Here is a 25,701-nt window from a genome sequence, read left to right on the forward strand (position 1 = left end):
GATGATCATTTAATGGAGAGCGGGGCGTTCTGTCTCCTCGGATTTGAAGTCTCGCAGGTTTGAATGCATTGCAGAATCTGTGTGTGTGTGTGTGTGTGTGTGTGTGTGTGTGTGTGTGTGTGTGTGTGTGTGTGTGTGTGTGTGTGTGTGTGTGTGTGTGTGTGTGAGCTGACAGACGGGGACAGTCGGGACGGCAGCAGCGGGAGGAGAAAAGGCCTTGAACGTTTCTTGGATCAGGACGGAGGAGGAAGAGGTTTTAGCAGAGAGGCAGGGGAAAGACTAGGAGGAGGAGGAGGAGGAGGAGGGTTAGAGCTTCAGAGGAAAAAGACGGAGGGCTTAGAAGTTAGCAGAGTTTTGGTAGTCGTGACTCTGGGGCTCAGTCAGCAGGAGTTATGGTCCCACGGGGGGGGCCCTCAGCCCTCAGACTGTTTAATACACTTCTATATAAATGGCAGTATTCATCGCATGTTGAAGATGTACACTTCTAGTGTGTGTTCTGCTCGTTAAACCTTATTAGATACCCGGGTTGCATTCAAATTATTCAGAAATCTGACTGCATTAAATCAACCCCCCCCCCAAAAAAAAAAAAAACCCCACTAAAACAATAATAAATAAAATAATCATAAATAGTGGGACAGAAAATCTGCTCTTGATGTCTAATGTGGTGATTAACCACAGCGTTGCATTGTGATACGATCAATAGTGCGTGTGAATAATGCATCGGCCGCCCCGTCACATTATGCATCGCTGTTGTCAAACTTGATTCATTCTTGTCAGTTTGCAGAAACTGCAGAGGCGCAACGTATTGATTTCATTTTCCTGCTAATTTTTTGTATCACGTGGGGGTGGAAGGGGGATTTGGGAGGGGGGGGGTTCTTCACATGAATTACATTGATATCACACAAAGTAATAACAAACAAAAGGTTGATTAAGTTGCATTCTACCAACGCATGTTTGCGTGTGTGTACCTGTGTGTGTGTGTGTGTGTGTGTGTGTGTGTGTGTGCGTGCGTACAGTATGCATGTTTGTGATCATACCCTCCAGTGAGATGCAGCGAACATCAAAGAGCCAATCACACACATCAGTCTGTCACAGCTTCACACACACTGGAGGAGAGAGTTTGATTATATATCAGGATGCATTTTTATTTTATTTTCCATATCAGCCACTCCTGTGATTGATGTTCCTCTCAGCAGCAAAGACTAACTGCTTATATATATATATATATATATAAAGATGAAAACATGCAACTCTTAAAAACAAAACATTAAGACTTTTGTATTTCGGGAAAATGTTGAATTTAATTTTGCGTCGTTTTTTTTTGTTTTTTTTGTTTGTTTTTTAAAGTCGTGAACTTATTTAAGCCTTAAATTAACAAAATGCTGCTTTTCCTACTTCGGATCAACCTTTAAATCCACTTCTCGGTTGCAGTAAGTCAGATCTGCGTGAATGTCTCGCAGGCGTCGTTGTCTCCATCCTGACATGAAGTGTTTCAACAAACATATTTATGAATCCACTGAAGTGAGGAGCAAAAAAAACGGTCGGAGGACCCCGAAGCCATGAAAGCTGCTTTTCTGCTTTTCATGACTGAACATGTAGGAAAGAAATACTATATATTTAAAAAAAAAGCAAAGAGTAATCAAACATGAACTTAGTTTTAATAATCAATGAACCACTAGACTAGGGTTTGATTTATTAATTTAGTCTCTAAAATGTTCTTTTTTGAGTGCTAAGTCTTGAAAATAGTGAAAATTAATGCCAATATCCAAAAGCAGAGGTGGCATCTTCACACGGTCACTTGTTTTGTCCAAAAAAACACAAAAAAAACACATCGTTTTTCATAAACAAACTGATGGAAACGCAGAGGAAAAATAGCAAATTGTCACGTTTGAGAAGCTGGAAACAGGAAGTGTTTGGTATTTGTTTTTCTTATCTTTCAACTTAATCCAAATTTGAGACTGTCAGTTGTCTGAAATGATCATCTTCCAGCAGCAGCCTATGGCAGTCAGGTGAAAGTAGGTTTTCTTGTATTTTTTTTTTTTTTTCTTCATTTTTGTGTTCCTCTGTTTGGAGGGTTGGTTTCTTCTTTTATTTTATTTTTTTTAACTCTAGTGAACGATCGAACTGTATCGTAAATAGTAGAGTAAAAAAAAAAAGAAGCTAAAATTCAGACCACTCAAGCCTTTACAGTGAGTGGTTGTAGGGATGGTGTTGCCGTCTTGCAGTAATGCGTTGCTGTAAAAAAAAAAAAAAACAACATACACACACCTGAGGGAAAACCCGGGCCTGCATGCGAGTGTGTTTTCGGGATAACACCATCTGTCAAACACCAGACCTCAACAATAACAGCGATCTACTGTTCCTCTGCACCTGTGTCACTTCCTTCCTTTACATCTCTCTTTACCTCCATTACTTCTTCACCCGAGGCTTCGCTCGCATTGATTCGGGGTGACGGGGAAAAAAAAAAAAGAACCGGCGCAGGCGTCACCGTAAACGCATCCTGTCTGATTATGTGTTTGTGTGTTATGCGGCGAAACGTGACCTCCTTTTCAAACGACCGGGATATTAAAGAGCGAACAGAACCTACGGAGCCCGGATGGAGACGCCAGCAGGCAGCTGCTCCGCTCCTCTGTTTTATCGTTATCATTTTTTCTTTTTTTGGGGAAATATAAATAAACAGAAAACCTGACAGAAGTCGCTCAAAGGAGGCTTTTGAACTTTTTCTGTAGGTGGAACCTTCTCTCACAACATTAAAGAGGAAATCTGGCTTCTTTTTTTTTTTGCTTTTGTTTTTCATATTATTAGCACTCTGAACTCATGCGGATAATTCACTCTCTGGTTTTTGATGTGTACCTCCTCTCTTTAGTCTCTACTTACTCTCTGTGCGTCTGTATTTATATATGGGTGTGTGCGTGCGTGAGTCACATCTCAAAAGCCAGAGTAATAAATTGTAGAACACGTAGCAACTGTCTTTATTGAACACCAGCATTTTTAGACTGTAGGGATTTGAACATATATATAGTTGAAAGCCTACAAGAAAAGTAATTTAAATATTTATATATATCTTTACAAATGTTCATGGGCGAGTCCGAGAGCTCGTGTCGGCTAAACTTGCGATCTGAGGAGGGGACGGGGTTGGGGAGGGCGGGGGAGGAGGGGGGGGGGTGTGTATACAAAGATAGACATGCACAGGGAAGAGGAACGACAGCAACGGCAAAGTCACCTTTTACAAAATGGCTGAGTTGGACCCTTTTCTCTCTCTCTCTCTCTCTTTCACACACACACACACACACACACACACACACACACACACACACACACACACACACACACACACACACACACACACACACACTCTCACCACAGTGTAGCCTACCCCAGGCAGTGGTTTACATCAGTCTGTTCCTCTCTGCCATGGTCATCGTGGTAAACACACAGGTTGCTATGGCACTGATTGTGTAAAAAAAAATGTCTCCTGCAGGTACTGTGTGTGTGTGTGTGTGCGTGCGTGTGTGTGTGTTTGTGTTTTGTGGGTCAGCGTTATGTACAATTTTTGATTTGTTCAAAAAATGTCTGAAAAAGTGAAGTTACCAGGATTTCGAAGCAGAACTGGAACTTTTCTGGTTGACGTCAGAGATTTATCTTAATAATTTAATACAAAACTGATAAAATGAAACTTCAGAGGAGTTTTCAGTCTGTGTTTTTTTTTTTTCAGAAATAATCCACATCTGAATTGACTGGATTGAGATCAAATGGATCCAACCCTCCCCCCCCCCCCCATTTAATTTGTGTGTGTAGTTTGTGTTGTTGTGTTGGCGATTTATCTCCCCCCCCCTCTCCCCCTCCCTCTCCTTCCCTCCCTCCCCCCCCCCCCCCCCCCTACCCGGTCCTGGAAAGCTGTGATGTTTACTTCCTGTTTTTCACAATTAATAAATAAACCAATAAAAGTCTCTAATGAGTCACGGCCGTCTCAGTGGCAGGGCTCCCTCCCTCCTTGTCGACACGCACACGCACACGCACACGCACACACACACACAGGAAGTGTTATTCTCACACACACCGGGATGTCTTGTTTGGGACGGATCAGTCCGTGTTACATTTCAACATAAAATAAATAAATAACAATAAATATGAATTGTCCCAAAGAAGCGCTGCGGTGTGGGAATTAACAAATCCTCGTTGAGGGTGCGCACGCACACACACACACACACACACACACACACACACACACACACACACACACACACACTCCTAAATGCAGCGCTCCAAGGCACGGGGACCAGGCGGGTGGGGGGCTACTCAGTCTTTTCTGTTTTCCCATCTTTGCTCTGGGGCTCGGCTGTTTTCCGGAGCTGCGACTTTTCCGAGCTGTTGTTGATCTGTTGGTCGGTCGGTCCGCCCGTTTTGCCGCTCGAGTTTTTGTCCAGGTAGTTGAGCATCTCGCTCAGGACCGTCTGGAAGGTGCTGAGAGCCGCGCAGACCGCCGGCGTGCCGAAGCCGTGGGTGATCAGACTGTCGGGGAGAGGAGACGGGGACAGAGTCGTCAGAAACGCGCGACGGGAAACCGAAAGGAAGATAAAGGTCAACGGATCGGTGACGAGTCCGTCTGACACGGAGAGCTCCAGGTGACGCGGGTTCTCGTCACACCTTCCTCCTGAAAGAGTTCCTTCAGCCTGTCAGAGAAGCCTTTCAGCGACGGTCTGAAAGCTGCTTCCACAACAGTAAACGGGGGAAGCATGGAATCTGTTTTAGGACATTCTTGGCCTGATTACTGTCTGACTTGCACAGATTAGAGCTTCATCAAGCAGGTGCTCGAGAAATCAGCAAATATTTCTGCATTCGATGACCGTTTGAATCACTTTTGAGCCGGCGACGCCAAATATCCCTCCTCTCCGTCGTCTCAGCTGTGAAGAGTCACCTCTTTTCTTTATCTAATGCCATTTTTGAACGAAATCCTTTTCGGTTTCGGACTGTTTAAAAGGACGTTTCAGCAAATTGCAGGTCTGACCATTGTCTGACTTTAAACGCGACGTACAGATTAGAGCTTCATCAAGCAGTTGACGGAGAAATCGGCAAATGTGTCTGTAATCGGTGATTGTTTAAATCGGTTTTGAGGCAAAAATGCCAAAAGTTGTTGAGCAGATTTGCTTCTTTTTTTTCTTCTTCGTGAACTAAATATCTTTCGGTTTCGGTGTCTTGGTGGAGCAAACTGGACATTTTAGGAAATTGCTTCGGGCTCTAGCAACGCGTGATGGACATTTTTCACCACTTTTTTTTTTTTTAGAATTTTATAGACTGAACAATTATCCCGCGAAATATATATAAACAATCTTTAACTGCTCTCTCGATACGTCATAGAATAATACTGCTGCAACGCACACAGGAGCTGGTTGAGTCCTCAAAATCCCACGTGGGTATTCAGATGGTCAACTTCTCTTCTATTTAACATTTCCAAAACTAAATTGAGCAAGTTTGGCCTAAACGAAACAGAATTCCTCCTCTAATTCGATTTTTTTTTTTCTTTTATTTAAATTTTTTATTTCTACATATTATAAATCATAAAAGTTTACTTCACAATCAAACAAAGTCAAACGTTCCAATCGTAATCATTTTACAGCTCCGCAAACAACAATAGAAAGATAAATTGTTGTAAAAAAAAAAAAAAAAGAAGGTTTTAAGAGGAACTTTTAGAGTATTGTACAGTTTATTTTTCTGCCCCGCAACATCACCGGGCCGGTTCCTCCGCCGCTAAACGCCCGCTCTCGTCTCAGCCCGGGACCCCGACGCTGCCAGAAGGATGCCGCTGTTCAATCTGTCGCCGCGTTTATTCTCCTCGGCTCGCATCTCGTCTGTTTGCCCGTGTGCCGTCTACATCGCGCGTCTCCCCCTTTTTTTTTTTTTTTTTTGGGAGAACTCGTAAAACCTCCCGCGAACGGCGATGGCGCGCCACGGGTGTGACATTTGCGCGAACGAGGCGCCGCTCTCTCCTCCTCTTGTCGTCCGTGCCGACAATCAAACTGCGCAGCTGCATCTTTTTCCAAAGTGGCAAAAAGGGGGTCGAAACGTACAAGCGGAGGCTCCGCGAGGGGGGGGGAAACAAAAAAAACGTCGTCGCTCGGGCGCTTTTTAGGCGTTTAAAAAGAAGGACTTCGAGACTTCTTCGAGACGGGCGAGACTTCTTCTCCGCGCCGGGCGTTTGCTCACCTGAAGTGTGTGAGGTGTCTCTGGATGTCCAGGTCCAGGATGGGGGTCGGTCTGGAGGAGCCCAGAGGAGAACGGTCTTGGCTCAACAAGTCCTGGAACTCCTTACAGATTTGCCTGACAGACAGACAGAAGGAGGGAGGGACTTGAGGGTTTACCATCTGTCTCCGAACACAACCGTCGACATTATTTTTTATTTCTTTCACCCCCACCCCACCCCCCTCTTCTCTCTCCCTCTCGCACCCATCCTCATCATTTTGGACGAACACCCCCGCAAGTGCACTCAAGACATTTCCTCCCTGCGAACAACTGAAGGAAAACCACACGCGGGAGAGAGACCGGTTCATCGTGGTGCGTTATTAAAAAAACAAAAAAAACAAGAAAAACACTTTGACAACATGATAGGGGAAAAAAAAAAAATAATAAATCTGGAGATGGAGAGTTGAAGTTGCTTTTCAACATTTGCCCAGGCTGTCTGTTTGGATTTTCATCAAGTGTTTGGGCTGCATTTATTGGGAAAAAAAAAAAAAAAAAAAAGAAAATCAGCTTATCTGGAGAAGAGTGGGAGCCGTTTTCCTTCAGCACAATAGTACATGTTAGAATTTACAATAATAGAGTGGGATATGCAAAAGCCTTGTAGCATGACTATCTGCATTTATAACATGCAACGTGTTCAATTATGTGTTGTTTGGAGTTAAGTTGATCACAATTTATCTTTTTTCCCCCCCATTGAGCAGAACGTTGATGTTTTCATACACAAAACCTTTCTTGAACTTAATATCTTTAAAAACACTAATCTTGTTATTTAAGGGTAAAAGCTCTTTTTTTTTTAATCAAAGAATTTCCTCGAGAAAACAGCTAGTAGCTGGAAATGCGAACATAAATGAAGCAAAAGCTAAATTGAAAGAAACTGAATCTAGAAATAAAAAAATAAATAAAAAAGAATCCCTGCCTTGTTGCACCTCGATCAATTGTGATTTTCATCTCAACTTGTAGATTTATAGACACTAAATTAAATCTGGCACTTCTGACCTGATCGGTCCCGTTTCTCGACCTGATTACCCAAGAAATTCAAAAAAAGATTGAAGTAAAATTTCAAAATAAAAGTGCCTGAGTCTTACCAAGCAGCTGCAAAAGTTTCAGCTCGTCTGTTTTCGTTATATTTTTGTGTTTATATATGCGTGTGTGTGTGTGTGTGTGTGTGTGTGTTTGTATTCTTACTTTGTAGCCAGAACCATCTTCTTGCGTGCGCTGGTTTCTTTCGGCTCGCTGTGCTGCCTCGCCAAATGTTCCCCCACCGCCTTGCTGGGAAACTCTGTCTCGCAGGTGTAGCCGAAGTCCCTCGCCAGGTGGAGCGCCTCACCTGCGCACAAACGCGGGAAGGGCAGAAACCCCGAGACGAGCGCTTAGGAGATTAAATATGAACACGAGAACGGGGATGGCGAGTGGAGAAACAGGGCGTGCTCCTGAATAACCGTCGCCTACCTTCCACCAGGGAGGTGAGCAGCGTGACGTTGGCAGCTTTCCTCCGTCCTGCCGGCAGGTTGAGGCCTAGGCGGTCTAATTTCTCACGAAGACACCGGCCTCCATTCTTGGACTTCGCTCTGGGGGGGGGAAATGGAGCAAACGACTTTGAATCACATATCCTGCATCATCCGACGCCAAAAGAATATCACATAGAAACTCAACCGAAACACCCCACAAATAAATCGCCTGAACTCGTGTTTAATAACGAAATCTTGCACGTAAGAATGGAGGAGTAGTTCGTCAAATTAGGCACAAAATGGGAGTAATTAAAACATCTCTATGTATTAGATATTCTGTCCTTGAACGTAGAAATGAACCCTTTAAATTTGCCTTTTTTTTTTTTTTTTTTTTTTTTTTTTTTTACATCTCTTTTTGTACCCACAGTGAGGTGTTTTATTTTGAAAAGCAGAGGAACTTTGCTTCCTTTCGTTGCTTAATCTTTTACGCCAAATCCCTGCAACGTCCACGCTGCTCCTTCCTGCGCTGTAAAGCTTACGAGTTGTTTTCTGGACCCTGCGCTTTCACTGAAGACTTTTATTTTTGGTAAAAAAAATAAAAAAAAAAAAAAAAAAAAAACTGATTGTGTGCAGACCAACATTTAAAAACATTACGCGGTAAAAAAAAACAACAACAACAACAACAACAACCACACTACAGATTCTCATCTGTTAACGATCATTTCTGTAACGTGATTTCCTCCAGATAGAGATCAACGTCTCTGTTTGCGACATTCATTTCATTTGGTTGAGGCCTCATCTTGCAGGACCGGCCATATTCTCTGCGCCCCCCCTCCCATTTCTCCCCCCCCCCTCCCTCCTCTCCTCCCTTTCTCTTCGCTCCACCTCATCAATAATACAGCGCTGGCAACTCTTGCTTTCCTCTGGTTCCTCTGATCCCGGCGTGCTTTGGCCTGGCCTCGCCTCCCTCTGGCTCGCGGCGGCGCGTGCAGCCCCGGCCCCTCGTTCGCCTACAACAGTCTTTCGTGGCCGCCGCTCTATCTCCAAACGTTTCATCCGAGGGCTACGGAGTCTCAGACGGCGCTCGCCGACGCTCCGCCGGCCAGATTCACACTTTCCCCTTTTCCGCGCTCGCCTCCCCCACTTCAATACTATTACATGTTCTCGGAAGGGTGTGCGAATGCCGGCGGACGAAATAGCAGAAACTTTTGGACCGTCGAAGGCAATCTGGGCGGCAACGAGCCGTTGATTAACGTTAGGAAATCCTATATTTTGTGTGGTTTGGTACACCGCCGGGTGCTCCTGATACTTTTTCCTTCCCTCTGCCGTCACACTTTTATTTTCACGTGCTGTTAAAAAGGACTCTCTGCTTTTGAGATCTGTGTCTCCGAGCGCTCCGTGGAGGGTCTTCGACGAACGGTACGGCCGAAGCCGTGAACTCATTGAGGCGCCGGCCGGTTGGTCACCGCGGAGTCACGATTTATCTAGAGGATGTTTTGGGGCCCGAATGAGAAGCGATTGTTGTTGTTGCTGTTGCTGCTGCTGCAAAATGATTCTTCAAAACTGTTAAAAACTCTTGTCAGAGAGTTTCTCTGTAACAACGAGATGAAATGAAAGCGTATAGAGCCATAATGCTGCAATAAAATGAGATTAAGGGTTGTGTGTGTGTGTGTGTGTGTGTGTGTGTGTGTGTGTGTGTGTGTGTGTGTGTGTGTGTGTGTGTGTGTGTGTGTGTGTGTGTGTGTGTGTGTTGTATGCTGACCTGCGCAGTATGCCGCCCAGTAGGGAGGCGTTGAGGCACTCTGGAGGGGACAGTCTTCTTTTCACCTCGGCGATGGTGACTTTGTACTTGGAGGTGGAGCTGAGCAGCGACAGGCGGCCCGGTACCGAGCAGAACAGATCTGTAGGATTCACCACACACGTTCCCCCTGCGCACAAAACACAGGACACAAATCACGCCGAGGTTTTAACGCGGACGCCCGGACGCGCCGCCGGGGGGAGAAAAAAACAAAGTCGACCCAAATGAGTTTTGCCGTCCGACCGCCACCGGCGGAAGAGCAGAGTTGAGGCTGCGCGGTCCTCGTAGAGTTTAAAACTCCGTGTCGGGCTTCTTCGAGACGACTTTTTAGCTGGTCACAAACTCGGCCGACGGAAAATGTGGCCGCGAACCGCCGGTGCAGCATAAAGCGAGAGTTCTGGAGGTTTTTTTTTTTTTTTTTTTTTATGGAACTGGAACTGACACGTTCCTACTTTTGTTGCTTTGTTTGAAGGCTGATATGCGGCTGCTCTTCTTTCTGTTTGACAAACTCCATTGTGTGTTTTGGCTGACCAGGGAGTTCATCACCAGAACTCTCATTGTGGAATCAAGTGAACTTCCGTCACTGCAAAACAGCAACAGAGCGGATTTTTTTTTTTTTTTTGGACCCGGTGATACTTTATTTTAACAGTACGCGGAGCTGCTGATCGTTAGTACGCAAACGCTCGATCGGGTTTGAACAAACAGTTGGGGTACGTTTATTGTTGGGTTTTAATTCGTGTTTTCATACGTTTCATACCCACAACACCCACACAAGGCTAATTGAACAACCGAGATCTTCATTTGCTGTGGCTTAACCATGCAAGCACAAGAGCATCGCACCAACCGTCTGTCTGTCAACGCTCTAACTGCCGTCGTTGGTGCGGCACAAACAATACAAATGTTTGTTTGCTTTGTAGCTTCTGATTTAAAAAAAATAAAATAATGATAAAAATAGAGGCTTTGAAAAGTATCTTGGAGCTGTGATTTTGGGGTGATACTTAGAGGCTTACTTCATTTTGCAATAAATTAGAGCTGCATCAATTAGTCAGTTAATCGATTACTGATTGATAGGAAATTAATCAATAACTATTTTGATAATCGTCTCTCTTTTTTCAAAGAAATTTTTTTTAAAGCTGATTACAGCTTCTTAAATGTGAATATTTTGGGGTTCCTTTAGTCTTCCATTACAATGAACTGAATATCTTTTGGTTGTGCACCGTTGGTCGACATCTCAGGCTGCATCTTGGGCTTCAGGAAACACCGAAGGAATTTGTCACCACTTTCGGACATTTCAAAGACCAAACGATTACACGAGAAAATGATCAACAGATTAACTGATCGCGGTAAATAATCGTTAGTCGCAGCCCTGCAGTGATTACTGAGAGAGAGAGAACGAGAGGCTGCTGAATTTTTTTTTTTTTTTTTCATCACGAGAGCAGCAAGGAGCCCTTTTCGGTGCTGTCGGTGTAGAAGCTTTCAGGTTTATACTGAATGTATCCAATAAAAATCCATTTAGACCTTGACTGAGAAACCTTGACTCAAAAAAATGCATGAAGATTTTGGTCTGAAAAGAAAAAAAAAAAATAAAGAATACATTTCTCCTCGAACCCCAACTCTGTGTCCATCAGTGATCTCGAGTATCGGATTGACTCGCGTTTGAAACGACTGCTTTTTGTAGGAAAAAAAACAAAACAAAACAAAAAACACAGGATGTGTCTTTCTGTGGAAAAAGTTCCAGCAGATGAAGCTCCAGTGAAACGCTCAGGGACACGTGTGCAAAACACCGAGTCGGTTTTGCACTTTTGTTCGTCGAGGGTGGTTTCAGCTGTGTACACACACACACACACACGCGCACGCACACACACACACACACACACACGCGCACGCACGGACACACGAAGTCTCCCGGCTTCTCGTTTCAAAGAATCACGCATATCAGGACATGAGACAAAGAATAGAAATCAACTGACGTGGCTGAGAGCAGATCAATCAGGAAATCTCCTGCCCAATTTATTGGTGCAATAACGTTTGAGCGCAGCCAGTCTGCAGAAGCATGTAATGATTCACAGTGAATCGATCAAGTGGGAAGTTGATGTGGAAGAAAAGTGCTTCGAAGCTTTTCCACCCGTGTTTTGACGGTAAATTCCTTTTTTTTTTTTTTTTTGATTTCGTGCTTTCATATTGTCTCTAACTGCCTCCGAGCCCAATATACATAAAAGATGCAGCCTGTTTTGAACCGTATAACGTTCATGAGATGTTATCAGTACATTTTCCCAATAAACTGTTTTTTTTTTTGGTTTGTTTTTTTTAAAGGCTCAATGTGAAGTCGGAAACACATGTAAACCGGAAACAAAAAAAGGGGATTAACATCATTGAAGCTCTTTCAGCCTTCGTAAACTCTTTTACTCTAACTGTAAACATAGCACATGTTCAAACATTATTCTAATCTCAAATTAATCCCTCTATGATTGTGAGAGCAAATGCACACTCACACCGTGAAGCCTACTGATCAAGTGTCTTCAATCACCACTGGCATAATCAATGTGTTTCCCCCAGCACTTCACCAGACTCCTTTTCACGAGTTAAATATTACATGTCGTTTTTTTTAGTTTTTTTTTTACTATGTACATATATTTATATTTCTGTTCCAGCTCAATATTTGTCTGGATGTAAGAGCTGCTTGCTGTTTTTCCCAGGAGGGGGAAAACAAAACCTTTTAATCACCTTCCGCCATGCAACCACCGACTTGATTTCATTGTGTACTCGAGGCTCATGAATGTGTGATTTAATGATTGCGGTTGTGATAGTGAAGGCTCTTTCACATTATTAATTGCATCTGAATCGGTGTTGCCGGATCCTCCTGGAATATATCGAATGCTCCGAGTAGGCCTATTGTTATTAAACTTTCACTTGAACTAACGTCCCAAGCAGCTGAAACGCAAGGTTTCTGTCTGATGTACTGTAGGCTATATTCTATTATTCATCTGCCTCATTATCAAATCTAACAGCAGGGTGTGTCGCTTTGTTATTAAGCCGTGCTGGATATGATGAAATGAAGAAAAAGGATGCCATTTAGGCCGAATAGAACAATGCTGGAGGCAAGGATTGGCTGCACACGCCAATTTATTTTTTTTCGGGGTGGGGGGGCATTGTGGACAATTTGGCCACCAACTAAGCTTTTCTATATGACCAGCTGTAACCTATATATATATATATAATTTTTTTTTTTTTTTTTTTTTTTTCACTCATGGATCTATTATTCACAATCAGCAGAAATGTGCTTCATTTTCTGGCCACAGGAAGGCAGTTAGACCTGATGCAAAAAAACCAAACCAAAAAAAAAAAACCAAAAAAAAAGGGTGTCGTTCCAGGGTTCAGCACCGTGGACAGCGGCGGGCACCTTTTCATTTCAGCACCGTGGACAGCGGCGGGCACCTTTTCATTTCAGCACCGTGGACAGCGGCGGGCACCTTTTCATTTCAGCACCGTGGACAGCGGCGGGCACCTTTTCATTTCAGCACCGTGGACGGCGACTCGTGACGCCCACAGCACAACTCTCACATCCTAATGGCGTGGAAACAAAAGCCTGTTGTACACCAGCGGGCTCCGCTTTGGACGAGCCTGTATGGGACTTGTGTTTCACTCAGGCTGTCAAAAAAAAAACAACGGACGATAGCAGGCCGAGGGAATCGATTGATACTATTGGTTAACCCTGAGTGTGTGTGTGTGTGCGTGTGTGTGCGTGCGTGTGCGTGCGTGCACGCGTGAAGTCCGGCTGTGTCTAGCCTATACGTGACACAAACCGGGCAAACCTGTCTGTCAGACTCACGCGCTCTGACAGGGCGCGCGTCTCCGAAAGCCGCGGGTTCACATCATATTAATTCCCCTAAAAATGTTTTGATTCAAAGTAGTTTGTATTTTATGTTGCCAAGGGCAATCGAAAAGAGCTATTGCCGGTAGTGCAGTCAGTGGAGCGCGCGGGCCCAGAGGCGATAACGGTATTTAAGCAACGGAGAGTAGCCTCGGGCTGCGGCGCGAGCGGCGGGCGGGATCACACGCGGAATCAAGCGCCTTTTACGAGTTTGCCACGAAAATTAAAAGAAAAAGAGACAAGGGCCAAATGCCATACTCCTCATATTTTAACAACAATGTTTATAGGCTCCAAAAGAGCCCGCCAACGTCTTGACAGAAAAGAGAGACGTGCGTGCACTGGGCTGTAGTAGCGGGGGCGCGCCTCTGACAGATCAGCTCGATCTGTCAAGAGGCTGCTGCCGGAGCTGAACTGGAAAAAAAAAAAAGGGGATGGCAGGGTGATTAAAAACACAGACGACTCCTCCTAAGTAGGATCCGCATTTCTTGAGTGATTTTTTTTTTTTCTTTTGAAAAAGGTTACGTGAATATTCATGCCGCCCAAAAGCCGCAGTCAGAAAGAACAACATTAATATGATCTCGGCTGAATCCCGGGCCCCGCTCGGCATTAGCATATCAAAGCGTCCGCCCGAGGCGAGAGAAGCTATCGATACGGGAGCGGGAGGTAAAGCAAAGATTATTGGTTGTGATGGTTGCGGCGGCTGGAGCTCAGGGCCAAATACGGCGCACCATTAACCGAAAGTGATGGCGAAGGGATTCCCGCGTCAATCCGAGAGAAAAGCCCCAAAACACCTAGGCAGAGCTGATGGAAAAAAAAAAAAAAAAAATTAAACCCGAGACGCAGCCTTTCCTGTCGCTGTGGAAAATTACACGCGGGCCTCCTCTCCTCCACTGGAAAACAGAGTCGCGCTTTGATGGAGCAAAAGCAAGATCCACAGCGTGTTTTTTTAAAAAAACAAAAAAACCCTACTCGTGAGGAAGTTGGCTGGTGCGCTTTACGGGGGTGATGCAGGCCGAGGCCACATCCACCCCCCACCCCCACCCACTCACCCACCTCACCCACCTCACCCCACCCCCGAAGAGTCGACCTGAGCCGCCTTCACCAAGCACGTTTTAAACACTGGGACTAACTCTGGATTAAACACACACACGCACACACGCACACACACACACACACACACACACACACACGTCCAGACAAACAACAATTACTGCAGTGTCGAAATAGGCCTCATAATTATTCTTGTGGTTTACTTTGGGCTACCCCCCCCACACACACACACAAAATGATAATAATAATAATAATACTGAGAGCAACGAAATAATTATTATATCCTGATTAGTTTTCAAGAAATTATATAATTTAGTGTTTTATCTGTTTGGACACCATACAGGGTAATTTAATAAACTGGGGGGGAAAAAACAATGCATTTACAGGAAGCATTATAGACCTTTAAATTAGTTTGTTTAATTAATACCAAATAAATTTGACAATATTCCTGTTTTTTTTTAGTTTTTTTTTTATAATAATAGGCTGTATATATATATATATATATATATTTTATAATCGCCCACCACATCCTTCCTTTCTTTCTTTTTTTTTTCTACAGGAGAGATAAATTCATCAACACCAACGCTTGTGAATTACGACGAATAAATGATACTGCGTGACATATAAACGTGACGATCAAATAGCGCGCTCGTGTCGTGAAAAACAAAGGCAAAGCCCGTCAGTCAACACTTTTTTTCAAACTATGACCTCCCCTTTTGACTTCTACAACCGGTCATTTACTGTGTGGCGCGGACGTCCGCTTGTAAAAAAAAAAAAAAAAGAAAGTCAAATAAACAATTTTAAGTGCGGGGTTATTATTTCAGGCCGATGACATCACGCGAGATGCCTATTAACTGATGACTTTCGTTGGCAGTCTAAACGGTCTTCAACAGAACCCGGTGCCAGAGCTTTGACAAGGTAGGCGGTGAGTGACAGTCCGCCGCAGACTGCGGGAGCGCTTTGCCTCTGCGCGCGCGTAACGGTTGCGCGTCGGCGTTTAAATAGGATGAGGAAAAACTGGGGGGGGGGGGGGGGCGTACCCGCTGTAACATGTTGACAGCAGACAAGAGAGGAGTGTTCCGCCTGTTTGTCTGTCTGCTCGCTGTCTTGTCGCGTCGAGCCGTGAGCGTTCACGGCCTCCGGTACAACAACAAGAGAATATAAATGGAGGGGATGGGGATGGGATGGGATGGGGGCCCCTTACCTCTCCGGATGACGCCCCCTTGGCCGTTCAGCACGAGCCCACACTGCGCTTCCACGGAGCCCTGCGGAGACACACGCACTCATTAGCACGAGCAGGGAGGTGAAATCGCTTCACCTACATTTTGTACACATGCTGCAGCGGTTTACCTGCTGCCAGGTTTGTTGTTGTTGTTGTTGTTGTTGTTTTTTGTGTTTTTTTTTTTTCAGATGCAGCAGAAATGAATAACGTTTGGTATGTTTTTATTTTATTTTTTGGTGTTTTTTTTTTTTCCCCTCCTGTCATTCTTCAGGAACATCCAAGGTTGTTGATTCCCCTTAAACCTATTAGCACACACTCGCACGTGCATTAAAAACAAACAAAACAAAACAAAAACAAAACGAATCCCGTACAATTAAAGGAGCATTTCACGGTAAAGCAAACTTTTAGACGACTGCGATTACATGATCGTAATTGTGCTGTTTTTGGGCTTAAAACTCAACACTATTAAGTTCCTTCGTTTCCACGTAAGCAGACCAAAATCCCAACGTTAAAATAGCACTGCGATATACCCTCGTGACCCGGTGCCACGGGTTCAATTCAATATAAGTCAATTCAATTAAAAAAAAAAAAAAAAGTGCCTATTTTTTTGTTTTTTTGTTGCTTTCTTTCGTGAAAACACGTCACGGCCCCCCTCAGGTTGATCTCGCAACCTCTTTTGAGTCCCCTAACCCACAGGTTTGGAAACCAGCACATCTCCATCCTTAAAGCTTCGTAAAGTTCAGCAGTAAGAAGGGAGTTCAAAAACAAAACAAACAAACAAACAAACAAACAAAAAAAGAGACCTAAACCTGCTGAAACGCCCCGTTTGAGCAATTTTCTGGCGGCGGAAGCCTTTTTTTTTTGTTTGTTTGTTAGAAAGTGTACATCACTTAGCGGGCTTTGAGTAAAAATCGAGGGCACGGTGAAATAACGGATGCAGCTCACGCCCCCCCCCCCCCCCCCCCCCCCCCCCCCAGAAACGAGCTTAATTTGAAAGGCTTCGGGCTATAAACCGAGGACGGCGCAACTCATCCAGACTGAGAAATGAGCTGAAGTGTCCAGAATTGTGTTGCAGCCGCCAACCTGTTGGGGAAGGAGGGAGGGAAGGGAGGGGGGGGGGGGGAGAAGAGATCCCCCGTACGCAACAAACATATACGCTTGCACGTATGGAAACCTGTTACCGCCGCCATTTTTGGTCCAGATCAGATTCCGCGTGCTATCAACAATGTCATGGAGAAAAAAAGAGAACACGCGCTTTTTATTCAGGAAAAAAAAAAAAAAAAAAAAAACGCAAGCCTCGAGGCCTTGCCCACGCAGAAAGCCCCCCCCCCCCCCCGATTAAAATAAACTTGGGAAAAAAAAAAAAAACCCAAAAAAACCAGGAGCGTGTTGCAGCTCTTTCTTAACCAAGCTCCCGCTCCGTTTCTTTTCTTCTATTCCGAAGCTAAAGTGATTATAAAATCAATATACAAAACGCAGAGGTCTTGCATGAATTAGCTTAGTGACGGGGGGAAAGGTGCGGCAGCTGCTTTTGTTCGGCGTGAAAATCTCTTTAACGCGCTCAAAGATGCGACCGGGGGCCGCACGAGACCGCAGAGGCGCATCTGTTCCGTTCATACGTCCGTCTCGCGCAAGCTCAGGTTCGCGAGCCGCTTTCTATTCTTTTCCTCAACAGAGGGTCAAAAAAAAAAAAAAAAACCCCTGCGCTCTTTTATGTCCCACAAGCTTAAAATAAATCTCATATTTACCATGAGAGCCGTGCCTATAGGTTGGACACGTGAAACGAACGCGACCGGACCTCAGGCTACCCTATTATATTCGGTATATATCGGAACAAATATACAGGACAACAACAACAAAAAAAAAAAAGCCTATTATTGTCATTATCGTGAATTCAAACTTATTAAATTACATGCAGAAATTTCCCCAAAAAAAATAGTCAATGGTAACAGAACAATAATAAAAAAAAAATAATCAAATGTAATGCAGGCATAATTATTATTCCCCTAAACTCGCTGCTATATCAAGGCACAATTTGATTTGATTTAGAATAGCCCTACACATCGTCGCGCCTTATTGCCACACCCTTTAAATAATGTAAAAAAAAATAAAAAAAAAAAAAATCAATAACTTAAACTATATTTCATTCAGATCGGATACAAATTCTAATTACTGTTTGGATATTATTATTTATACTCTTTAAAATAGCACAACAATTCGCGTTGTCGTTATTTAACATCGAAAAAGGCATTCGCTGTTTGGTCTGCGGCAGCGTCGTGCGACTTAAACACGCCGATGGGGGGGGGGGAGAAAAAAAGAAAAGCGAGACATGATCGAGACGCGTTTGCTTGGTAAATAGTGAACGTGACCGAAATGACGCGTCGCCGTGTTTAAGTCGTGTTGAAGTGCGGCCGCGTTTTAACGAGCTCAGATGTCGCTGCATAAGTAACAAAGTTGATTGACGTTAAGTCGGTAATTGGATAAACTACGGTGCTTTATGGCGCTCGAGCTGCCCATTGTGCCCTGAACCCCGATCCGTTAATCCGCCCTTTACCGGAGAATAGAGCAAAACCAGCGGCTTTTCTTCGCCTCGGCAGACAGCCGGACGCACGCGCGCACGCGCGCGCACACACACGCACGCGCTCGAGGACCGTGCGAATCCGTTTTCATCGCGACCATTTCTTTACATCGAAAAAGAATTATGTAAAATATGGGTCACGTGCGTTTCTGGGGGGGGGGGGAAATAAATAAATAAAAGGGCGGATTTCACAATAGCGTCGTATAGACTGCCAGTCAATTAACCTTTAGAAACGGGCCTGCCTTTCAGAGGCGCGGGGCCGTGCAGACTTGACATTTACTTTAGCCTGTTGTTCGCTCACGTTTGCTTTTGGCAGCAACATTATGTCAAGACGATAACCAATATTATTTACCCCCCTCCTCCTCTCCTCTCCTCCTCCCACCTCCCACCACCCCCCCCCCCCCCCCTTCCTCCAAAGTAGGACAGAGATGGAGACAATCTACTGGCCAGTACAGCTTTGTGATTGTCCGAGACAACAGACAGATGAAGCAGACAGACAGACAGACAGACAGACAGACATCTGGCGCTGTCTTTCTGTTCAATATATATTTTTTTTTTTTTGGGGGGGGGGGGATTGCTGTGTGGCTGCTACAAGAAAGCGGGAGGAGGAGAGAGAGGAGGAGGAGGAGGAGGAGGGGGGGGGTTCAATAGTAGGCCAGTGGGGCAGGGAGACTGGGGCACTGGGTCTTGTGGCAGCTACGAGAGGCTGTTGCGCTCTATTGTACTAAATCACATCTTACGGCGCAGAGTTAACAAACCAGAGAAGAGAAGCCGAGGGATAGAAAAACCCCCCCAAAAAAGAAGAAGGCGCTTCGGTAAGATCTCGGGGCCTCGAGGAGAACGACTGTGAATGTGAGCGGCGGAAAGGAAAAAGAGATGGAGGCCGCCGGTACCTGCAGGTCGTCGGCCGCGGTCGTAGGGAGGCCCAGGCCGCCGGCCGGCAGCAGCCTCTGGTCCGGGTGGTGCATGCCGACGCCGTAGGCCTGTGAGCCGTGTGACGTCATCAGCGACAGGTCATGGCGCCGGTAAGCGTCGAGGCAGCCCAGCTCGCGCCGCTGCTGCTCGTCCAGGCACGAGGACTTGAGGGCGGAGCGCGCGTTGTGCAGGTTGATGAAGTCGGCGGGCTCCCCGTGGTGGAGCTGCTGGTAGTACTGGCCCGAGTGCAGCGAGTTGAGCCCGTAGGCCTCCGGGGCCACGGCCGGGTGGGAGTGCTGGAACTCGTAGTGGAAGGACTGGTGGTGGAGGGGCGTGTACTGGTGGTTGGCCGAGAAGTAGGGCGAGGCGAACTCCGTCCCCGCCGGCGCCGGGTAGGTGAGCGGGGAGGAGGAGGAGTAGGCGACCGAGGAGTTGGCCACGGACTCCAGACACCCGAGCTGCATGAGCCGATAGCTGTTTGATCCGTCGTGACGTATCTACAAGATAATAAAGAGACGGGGGAAAAAAAAAAAAAAAAAAAAAAAATATATATATATATATATATATATATATATGAGCCGTGTCATTTAGCATCAGCCGGTGTCTCCTCTCGCTGCCTCCCAAACACACTCCAAAAAGCACAACTCACACTCTCAAAGCGGTTTTTTTTTTTTCTTTTTTCCCTTCCCACTTTAAACCACCTGAAGGAGATGTCATTTCCACACGCCCGGGAGGGGAACGAACGCGCGGCAACAGGAGCCATCGGTATTTTTTTTTTTTTTTTCCTTCCTCCTCCCTTTGGCGTGCCTGTCACTCTGCTCGCAGCGTTTTAAAAGGCGTGCTGTTATATATTATTATTATTATTATTATTATTATTATTACTACCGAGCTGCTGGCAAATTTACTGTCCCAGCTCTCTCGCTCATAATAGCGGATGGGAGGTGAGCAGAGTGAGACACGGCGGAGAGTGTTCCGCCCTAAAAATGTTCTAATCACACACCGTTACCGGTTCACTCACGAGCCTCATTTGCTTCCACACATTAAATTAAAAAAAAAGCCCCGTTTTTTTATTTATTTTTTATTTTTTTTTACCGGCAGCCCCAGTGAGACGCACGACTCATTTCTCCTTTTGTGCATTAGACTATATCTATATATATATATATATTTTTTTTTTAAATATCCGTGCGATACAGTAATAATCCAGACTTCCCGAGAGCAGACCTCGAAATGCTTCTCCGTTTTAAAACGAGCAATGTTTCTCCTCCGAAACACTTCCTGTAATTTCGTAAATTAAAAGGCTGTTTTAAGTCAAATAAATTCGCCTACCTCTGCGTCGTGGACAAGTCCGGGGAAGGTCGCTGACATTGTGCTTTCTCCAAAGTAACCCGTGGTTTTTTTTTTTTTTTTCCCTCTCTCTCCTCTCTGGCCCGATCGAATAATAATAATAATAATAATAATACCAAAAAAAAAAAAAAAAAAGCCTTAAAATCCCCAAAAAGCGAGAGAAATGGAAAAGTCCCCCCTCGCGCGCTCTCGGTAACGGTGGAAAGCTGGCGGAACGCGAGCGTCTCCCCTCTGCACGGACGGGGCTGGCTCACGGATTTTGTACTTGCAGGGTATTTCTCGGCTGATGTCGTAGGTCCCTTGGTAATATAGAAGTTTTGAAAATTAAGCATCAGCACTGAGGAATGGGAGGACAATAGACGGAGCGGAGCATCCCAGGAGACAAGGAATAAATATTGTATCTTCGCCTTAATAAGGAACCAAGTGCTTCTTTCAACATTTTCTACGCTTTTTGTGGACATTTTCATTTTTGACTCGTTTGTATTTTTCACAAGGTCTCCTGCTCGCTTTCGTCGTGTTATTATTATTTTTATTTATTATTATTATTCACATCGGCTAAACCGTTTTACAAAAAAAAAAAAATGTGCGGGATTTTCAACGGAAATGTAAGTTTGCTCAGAAATATTTTAAGGCAGATTTCGATAACGGAACAAAGATGGATTTTGATTTTCTTTCTGCACCGAACTTGTAATGCATTTATCGAGCTTTGACGGGGAAGATTTTCATTGTGAAACGGGATGATTTCGATGCTTTTCTTGCGTGAATCAGATGTCTTTCGATTAGTTTTCATTATTACCGTTTTCGGGCAATTTTAATATTCCGCTGCAACGTCAATACGGATTTCATAATGAAGCATTTTTCAGTACAGATTCTTCCGATATAACGAGAAAGGATTCGATTAGAAATATTCCAGTATGAAATAATAATGTTCAATTTATAATATTTTCCTCTAATGATAATTATTATGACTTTAATTTTGTACTTTTATGTACAAATGTGCTAAATGAAAGCAACTGTCTTATTTTTGTTTTCTTTTGTTTATTTTTTTTTTTACTCCTGCATGGAAACATCTTTTTATGAATCTTATTTCATTTAAATTGTTTTTCTTTCTTTTTTTTGGTGTGTGTGTGTGTGGGGGGGTACTATGAGTGTTGCCTTTGTGAAGAACAACTCGAGACCTTTTTCTCATCTGATAATAGCAGGATATATGTGTGGAGCGCGTGCATGGTTGAATCGATGGCCAGTGTTGTTGTTATTATTGTGCATTATTATTATTATCATTATTATAACTATTTTTATGATTATACTTTTTTCGGTCAGTCGGTCAGCCTCGTGACCTCTCTCTCTTCCTCTCCTCTCTCTTTCTGTCTCTCTCTCTCTGTCTCTCTCTCTCTCTCTCTCTCTCTCTCTCTCTCTCTCTCTCTCTCTCTCTCTCTCCCTGCCTTTTCTCCTCGTGCTGTAACTCACCTGAGCACGCGCCCTCGGGGTGGTCCTGCCCAGCTGAACGGAGCCGTCACGGTGTTGTAGAGAAAGATGGCAGAGGGGGAGAGTGTTTTTGTTGTTGTTGTTGTTGTTGTTGTTGTTGTTGTTTACATTCATTATAAAAGCATATTGGCTTTAATGAAAAAAAAAAATTCAATTCAATTCAATATGAATTACCTTCTTTAACACAAACAGGTTGCCTCCAATGTAAAGGTTTCATAGGATAAACAACGCGTCGGATTTAGTAACAGGTGTACCCAGTGAGCTCGAGTCAAAAATCTATAATGAGTTTAAATATACAGAAACACATAGCTGACTTGCCCCGAGGCCACCTGGGGAGCAACAGAAACACAAAAGCAGAAGCCAAAAGCTTGTGGTCACAGCCTGAAGAGAGAAGCGGAGGGGAAATAAAGGAGAGGAAAGTGCAGGAGAAGGGAGTTCTTCTGCTGTCTGTTAGATTTCCTGCCATTCAAAACAAACCAGCCAACACACACAGAGAGGGGAGGGGAGGGGGAACCCAGAGCAGAGATAAGCCCTAATCAGTCTTGTTTTGGATGTTCTTTTTTTTTTTTTTTCCCCCCCCCCCCCCCCCCCACTCCGCTGTAACTGTAACCAAAGCGACTCCCTGATATTATTAAAGTGCAGACTGCGGCCATGCTGACGCCGGGACGCCGAGATTGACTCTGCACTTTAATTAAGCAACTATTTCCCCTCCCATCTGTTACCGCATGCGTCTCGCGCTCTGCCCGAATCGGTTACAGTAACAATAATAATGCTAATAATAATAATAACGATAATAATAATAATAATAACGATAATAATAATAGTAAGGATAATGAAATCTTCATTTTTTTTTATTTTTTTTTTTTTTTTGGACAAGATTGATATATTTGCTCTTTTAACATTATTCCTATTGATTTTTTTTTTTTTTTTTTTTTTTTTTCATATGGTGCCATTGCTGCAAATATTTTGCACACTGGTCACACGGCTGAATGGAAGAAAAAAAAAAAAAAAAATACCCCCCAAAACAAGCTTAAATATTCTATAAGATCCTCCTTTTCTTCTTGATCAAGACTATTTAGCCCATAAGTCTTGCAGTCATATCTAAAAAAAAAAAAAGTCCTCACAGGCAACACCAAACGGCTCGGGCGGTGCAGGAGGGGGGGGGGGGGGGGGAGGAGAGTGGAGGGGGCGCCTTAAATAGCCTCCTTTAAAAAGTTCTCAAGGCCTTTTGTATTTTAATTAACCGATACCGATTGTTTTGCCTCGAGGCTCGACGTGAAACCTCTGCACGACGAGACCGGTGAAGGCCGGTTGTCGCACGCCAGGTATTAAAAAAAAAAAAAAAAAAAAAAGAAGAGAGAGAGAGAGAGAGAGAGAGAGAGAGAGAGAGAGAGAGGCAGGCAGGCAGCCAGGGTGTGAGGAGGGTGGGGGGGGGGGTGAATGGGAAGGCCACCGGGCAAAGAGAGATGGAGAGAGTAAGGGAGAGCTTTTGGTGTCAATTAAGGTACCTTAAGTGAGTCTAAATGTAATTTTCTGATGCTTATTTTCATTATTTTTCCTGTTTTTAAAAGCAAAAAAATCCAGAAAATTGACCAGAATTGAGCCACTAAATCACACCAGGAGTTGTTTTTTTTTTGTTGTTGGTTTTTTTTAAAGGTGAGAGGAATTCAAGCTTGATCAAACGGGGCAGAAAATCTGACTGACATATTGGCCTTCGCTGGCAGCTTTCCTCTCACATCATAATCAAGATTTAGACGGGGAAAAAAAAAAAAAAAATGGAAATCTACCTGAGATTGTAGTTCTGTTGGTTTCAGGGAGCTCAAACAAACTTGACGTGTCTTAATTTGTCTTTTAAAACGTCTTTAAAGCCAACAAAGTGAGTTTCCTACAACCGGAGGGGACGCAACTTGACCCAAAATGCGCGCACTCCATCGACCGGTGTCTTCACCGATCACTGAGGCCACGACTCAGCGTTCAGCTCGTTCACAGCAGGAGGGTTTTGAAGGTGAACGCATCGCTTGCCCGAGACACGTACAACGCGCATAGGCAAGGATACGCGGCCGCCGTCGCCGCCAAAACCGAGGCACCAGTTGCACGGTAGACGGTCCTAATAGGGCTTAACGCCGACGAGTGGCCCCAGCTTTTACCGGGGGCTGGGAGCGCCGCACCAGATGCGCACTGATCTCCGGACAGGAGCCAGTCCATCTGCCGCCTGACGAGGCAGGGAAAAGGCCCGAAACCCCGCACGGTACAGCCCAGAGGCGAGAATTTAGATCAGCCCCGAGGTTGTTTTTTTTTTTTTTTTTTCCTTTTCTTTTCTGGATGGACCGCTGCTCCTGCGGAGAGCAGAGGGGAGGCCCTGTTGTCATATATATATTTTTTTTTTCTAGAGCTGGTGTCTAGAAGTAAGGCAGCACGGTGAGGCGGAAGATTATAGTTTGAGCTCACGAGGGGAAACGTGTGGCATCTGAACACTTGTGACGGACTCGGTGACTAATAACGTGACATAATATTGTCTTTTCCCAGCGGTATTGAATCTATTGTGAGGACATATCTAAATAATCATGTCAGGGATCATTCAAGTTCAAATTTGGCAACACTGGAGCAAATAGTATCTAACCAGTTCCTCTGATTTTCTACACACAAAAAAAAAGATGATTATCAGTTTATGGCAATTTTGATGGCACAAATTGTTAAATCCATTGACTTTATCGCAATGCAGGATGCTTTAAATCTGAAAAGAAATAACCTTAAACCAAACTTCGATCCACAAATTCTTTATAAAAAGTTTATGTTTAAAAAAAAAAAAAAAAAAAATAGCCCCAGTTTCCTTACAAAGTGGGATGTCCCATTTCTCCGTTGCTCGGATCAGACCGGATTGGTTTAAATGGTTTAATAGTGGGCCACAACTTATTCATAATAGATCACTATATAGCCTGCAGTCATTTAGTCCTTTGCTGCCAGAGTAAGCAGTACTCCCCCTTATAGGCTTTAAGACTACTTTACTGTGTCAGATTCTTAACACTTACAGCAAGTGATGGTGCGTTTAGTGGGACCAGGGATCCATGCTGAGTTACAAACGGCCTATAGGCTACAAGGGCTGACGCTTATTCAACTATACAGCCACAAATAATAATAATAATAATAATAAATAAATAAAAAGCTATTTATGATTATAATGGAAGGAGTCTTTAAAATATGTCTGAAGCCATTTTTTTTTTCCATTCAGAGGGGAAACAAAAAACAACAACAACAACTTCAAAATGTACAATGCTGTCTGCCTCCAGTCTATGTGCACATGTGTTGGCCTTGTTTATGAGTCTGTTTGGTTTTTAATCAGCCCCCGGTCAGACACCGGCCTCATATGGCTATGAGCGTCCGTTAACTCGGTCCTGCAGCCCAGCTATCTGTTTGTGTGTGTGTGTGTGTGTGTGTGTGTGCGTCTGTGTGTGTGTGTGTGTGTGTGTGCGTGCGCGTATATAAGCCTGCACCTTTTCCAATAACATAACGTCAGACATAATGAGAAGGCCACCATAACAAACGGCCCAGAAGATGTTTGTCCTCCATAAGCAAGCAAGCAAGCAAGCAAAAAAAAAAAAAAAAAAAAATTAATTAAGAAAAATGGTGTCTGACCTACATAAAGGATGCGCCTCGGAAGGAAGCACAGGTTAATATGCTAATATGGATCTGCTAATTGTAGGGGATTTACTTGTCGGTTTGCGGAGGGGGGGGGGGGGGAGGGAGAGGGAGAGG

At 44.3% G+C, this 25,701-nt stretch overlaps 1 protein-coding gene across 1 annotated transcript; it reads right to left on the bottom strand.

The window, feature by feature from the left end:
* Nucleotides 1–4,014: 4,014 nt before the first annotated feature.
* On the bottom strand, nucleotides 4,015–20,520 carry tfap2d (transcription factor AP-2 delta (activating enhancer binding protein 2 delta)). The gene is made up of 8 exons (XM_069715482.1): nucleotides 20,446–20,520; nucleotides 19,098–19,616; nucleotides 15,609–15,669; nucleotides 9,448–9,613; nucleotides 7,687–7,805; nucleotides 7,423–7,564; nucleotides 6,205–6,318; nucleotides 4,015–4,512 (listed from the first exon to the last, which is right to left on the bottom strand). Exons 1-8 carry the CDS (start codon nucleotides 20,482–20,484, stop codon nucleotides 4,296–4,298), a joined length of 1,377 nt encoding a protein of 458 aa, XP_069571583.1. The 5' UTR covers nucleotides 20,485–20,520; the 3' UTR covers nucleotides 4,015–4,295.
* Nucleotides 20,521–25,701: the final 5,181 nt, after the last annotated feature.

This window comes from Brachyistius frenatus, unplaced genomic scaffold, assembly GCF_029030835.1.
Source record: "Brachyistius frenatus isolate BFR_SWC_R1_liver_20210118 unplaced genomic scaffold, ASM2903083v1 Contig_143, whole genome shotgun sequence".
In the NCBI taxonomy this organism is placed as follows: Eukaryota; Metazoa; Chordata; class Actinopteri; family Embiotocidae; genus Brachyistius; species Brachyistius frenatus.

Excerpts from the sequence above, each read along its gene's own strand:
- tfap2d (XM_069715482.1), bottom strand. The coding sequence starts at position 20,484 with ATGTCAGCGACCTTCCCCGGACTTGTCCACGACGCAGAG. Across the intron at positions 15,670-19,097 it reads CCGCGGCCGACGACCTGCAG|GGCTCCGTGGAAGCGCAGTG; the intron begins GTACCGGCGGCC and ends GTGTCTCCGCAG. Across the intron at positions 4,513-6,204 it reads AGACACCTCACACACTTCAG|TCTGATCACCCACGGCTTCG; the intron begins GTGAGCAAACGC and ends TCTCCCCGACAG.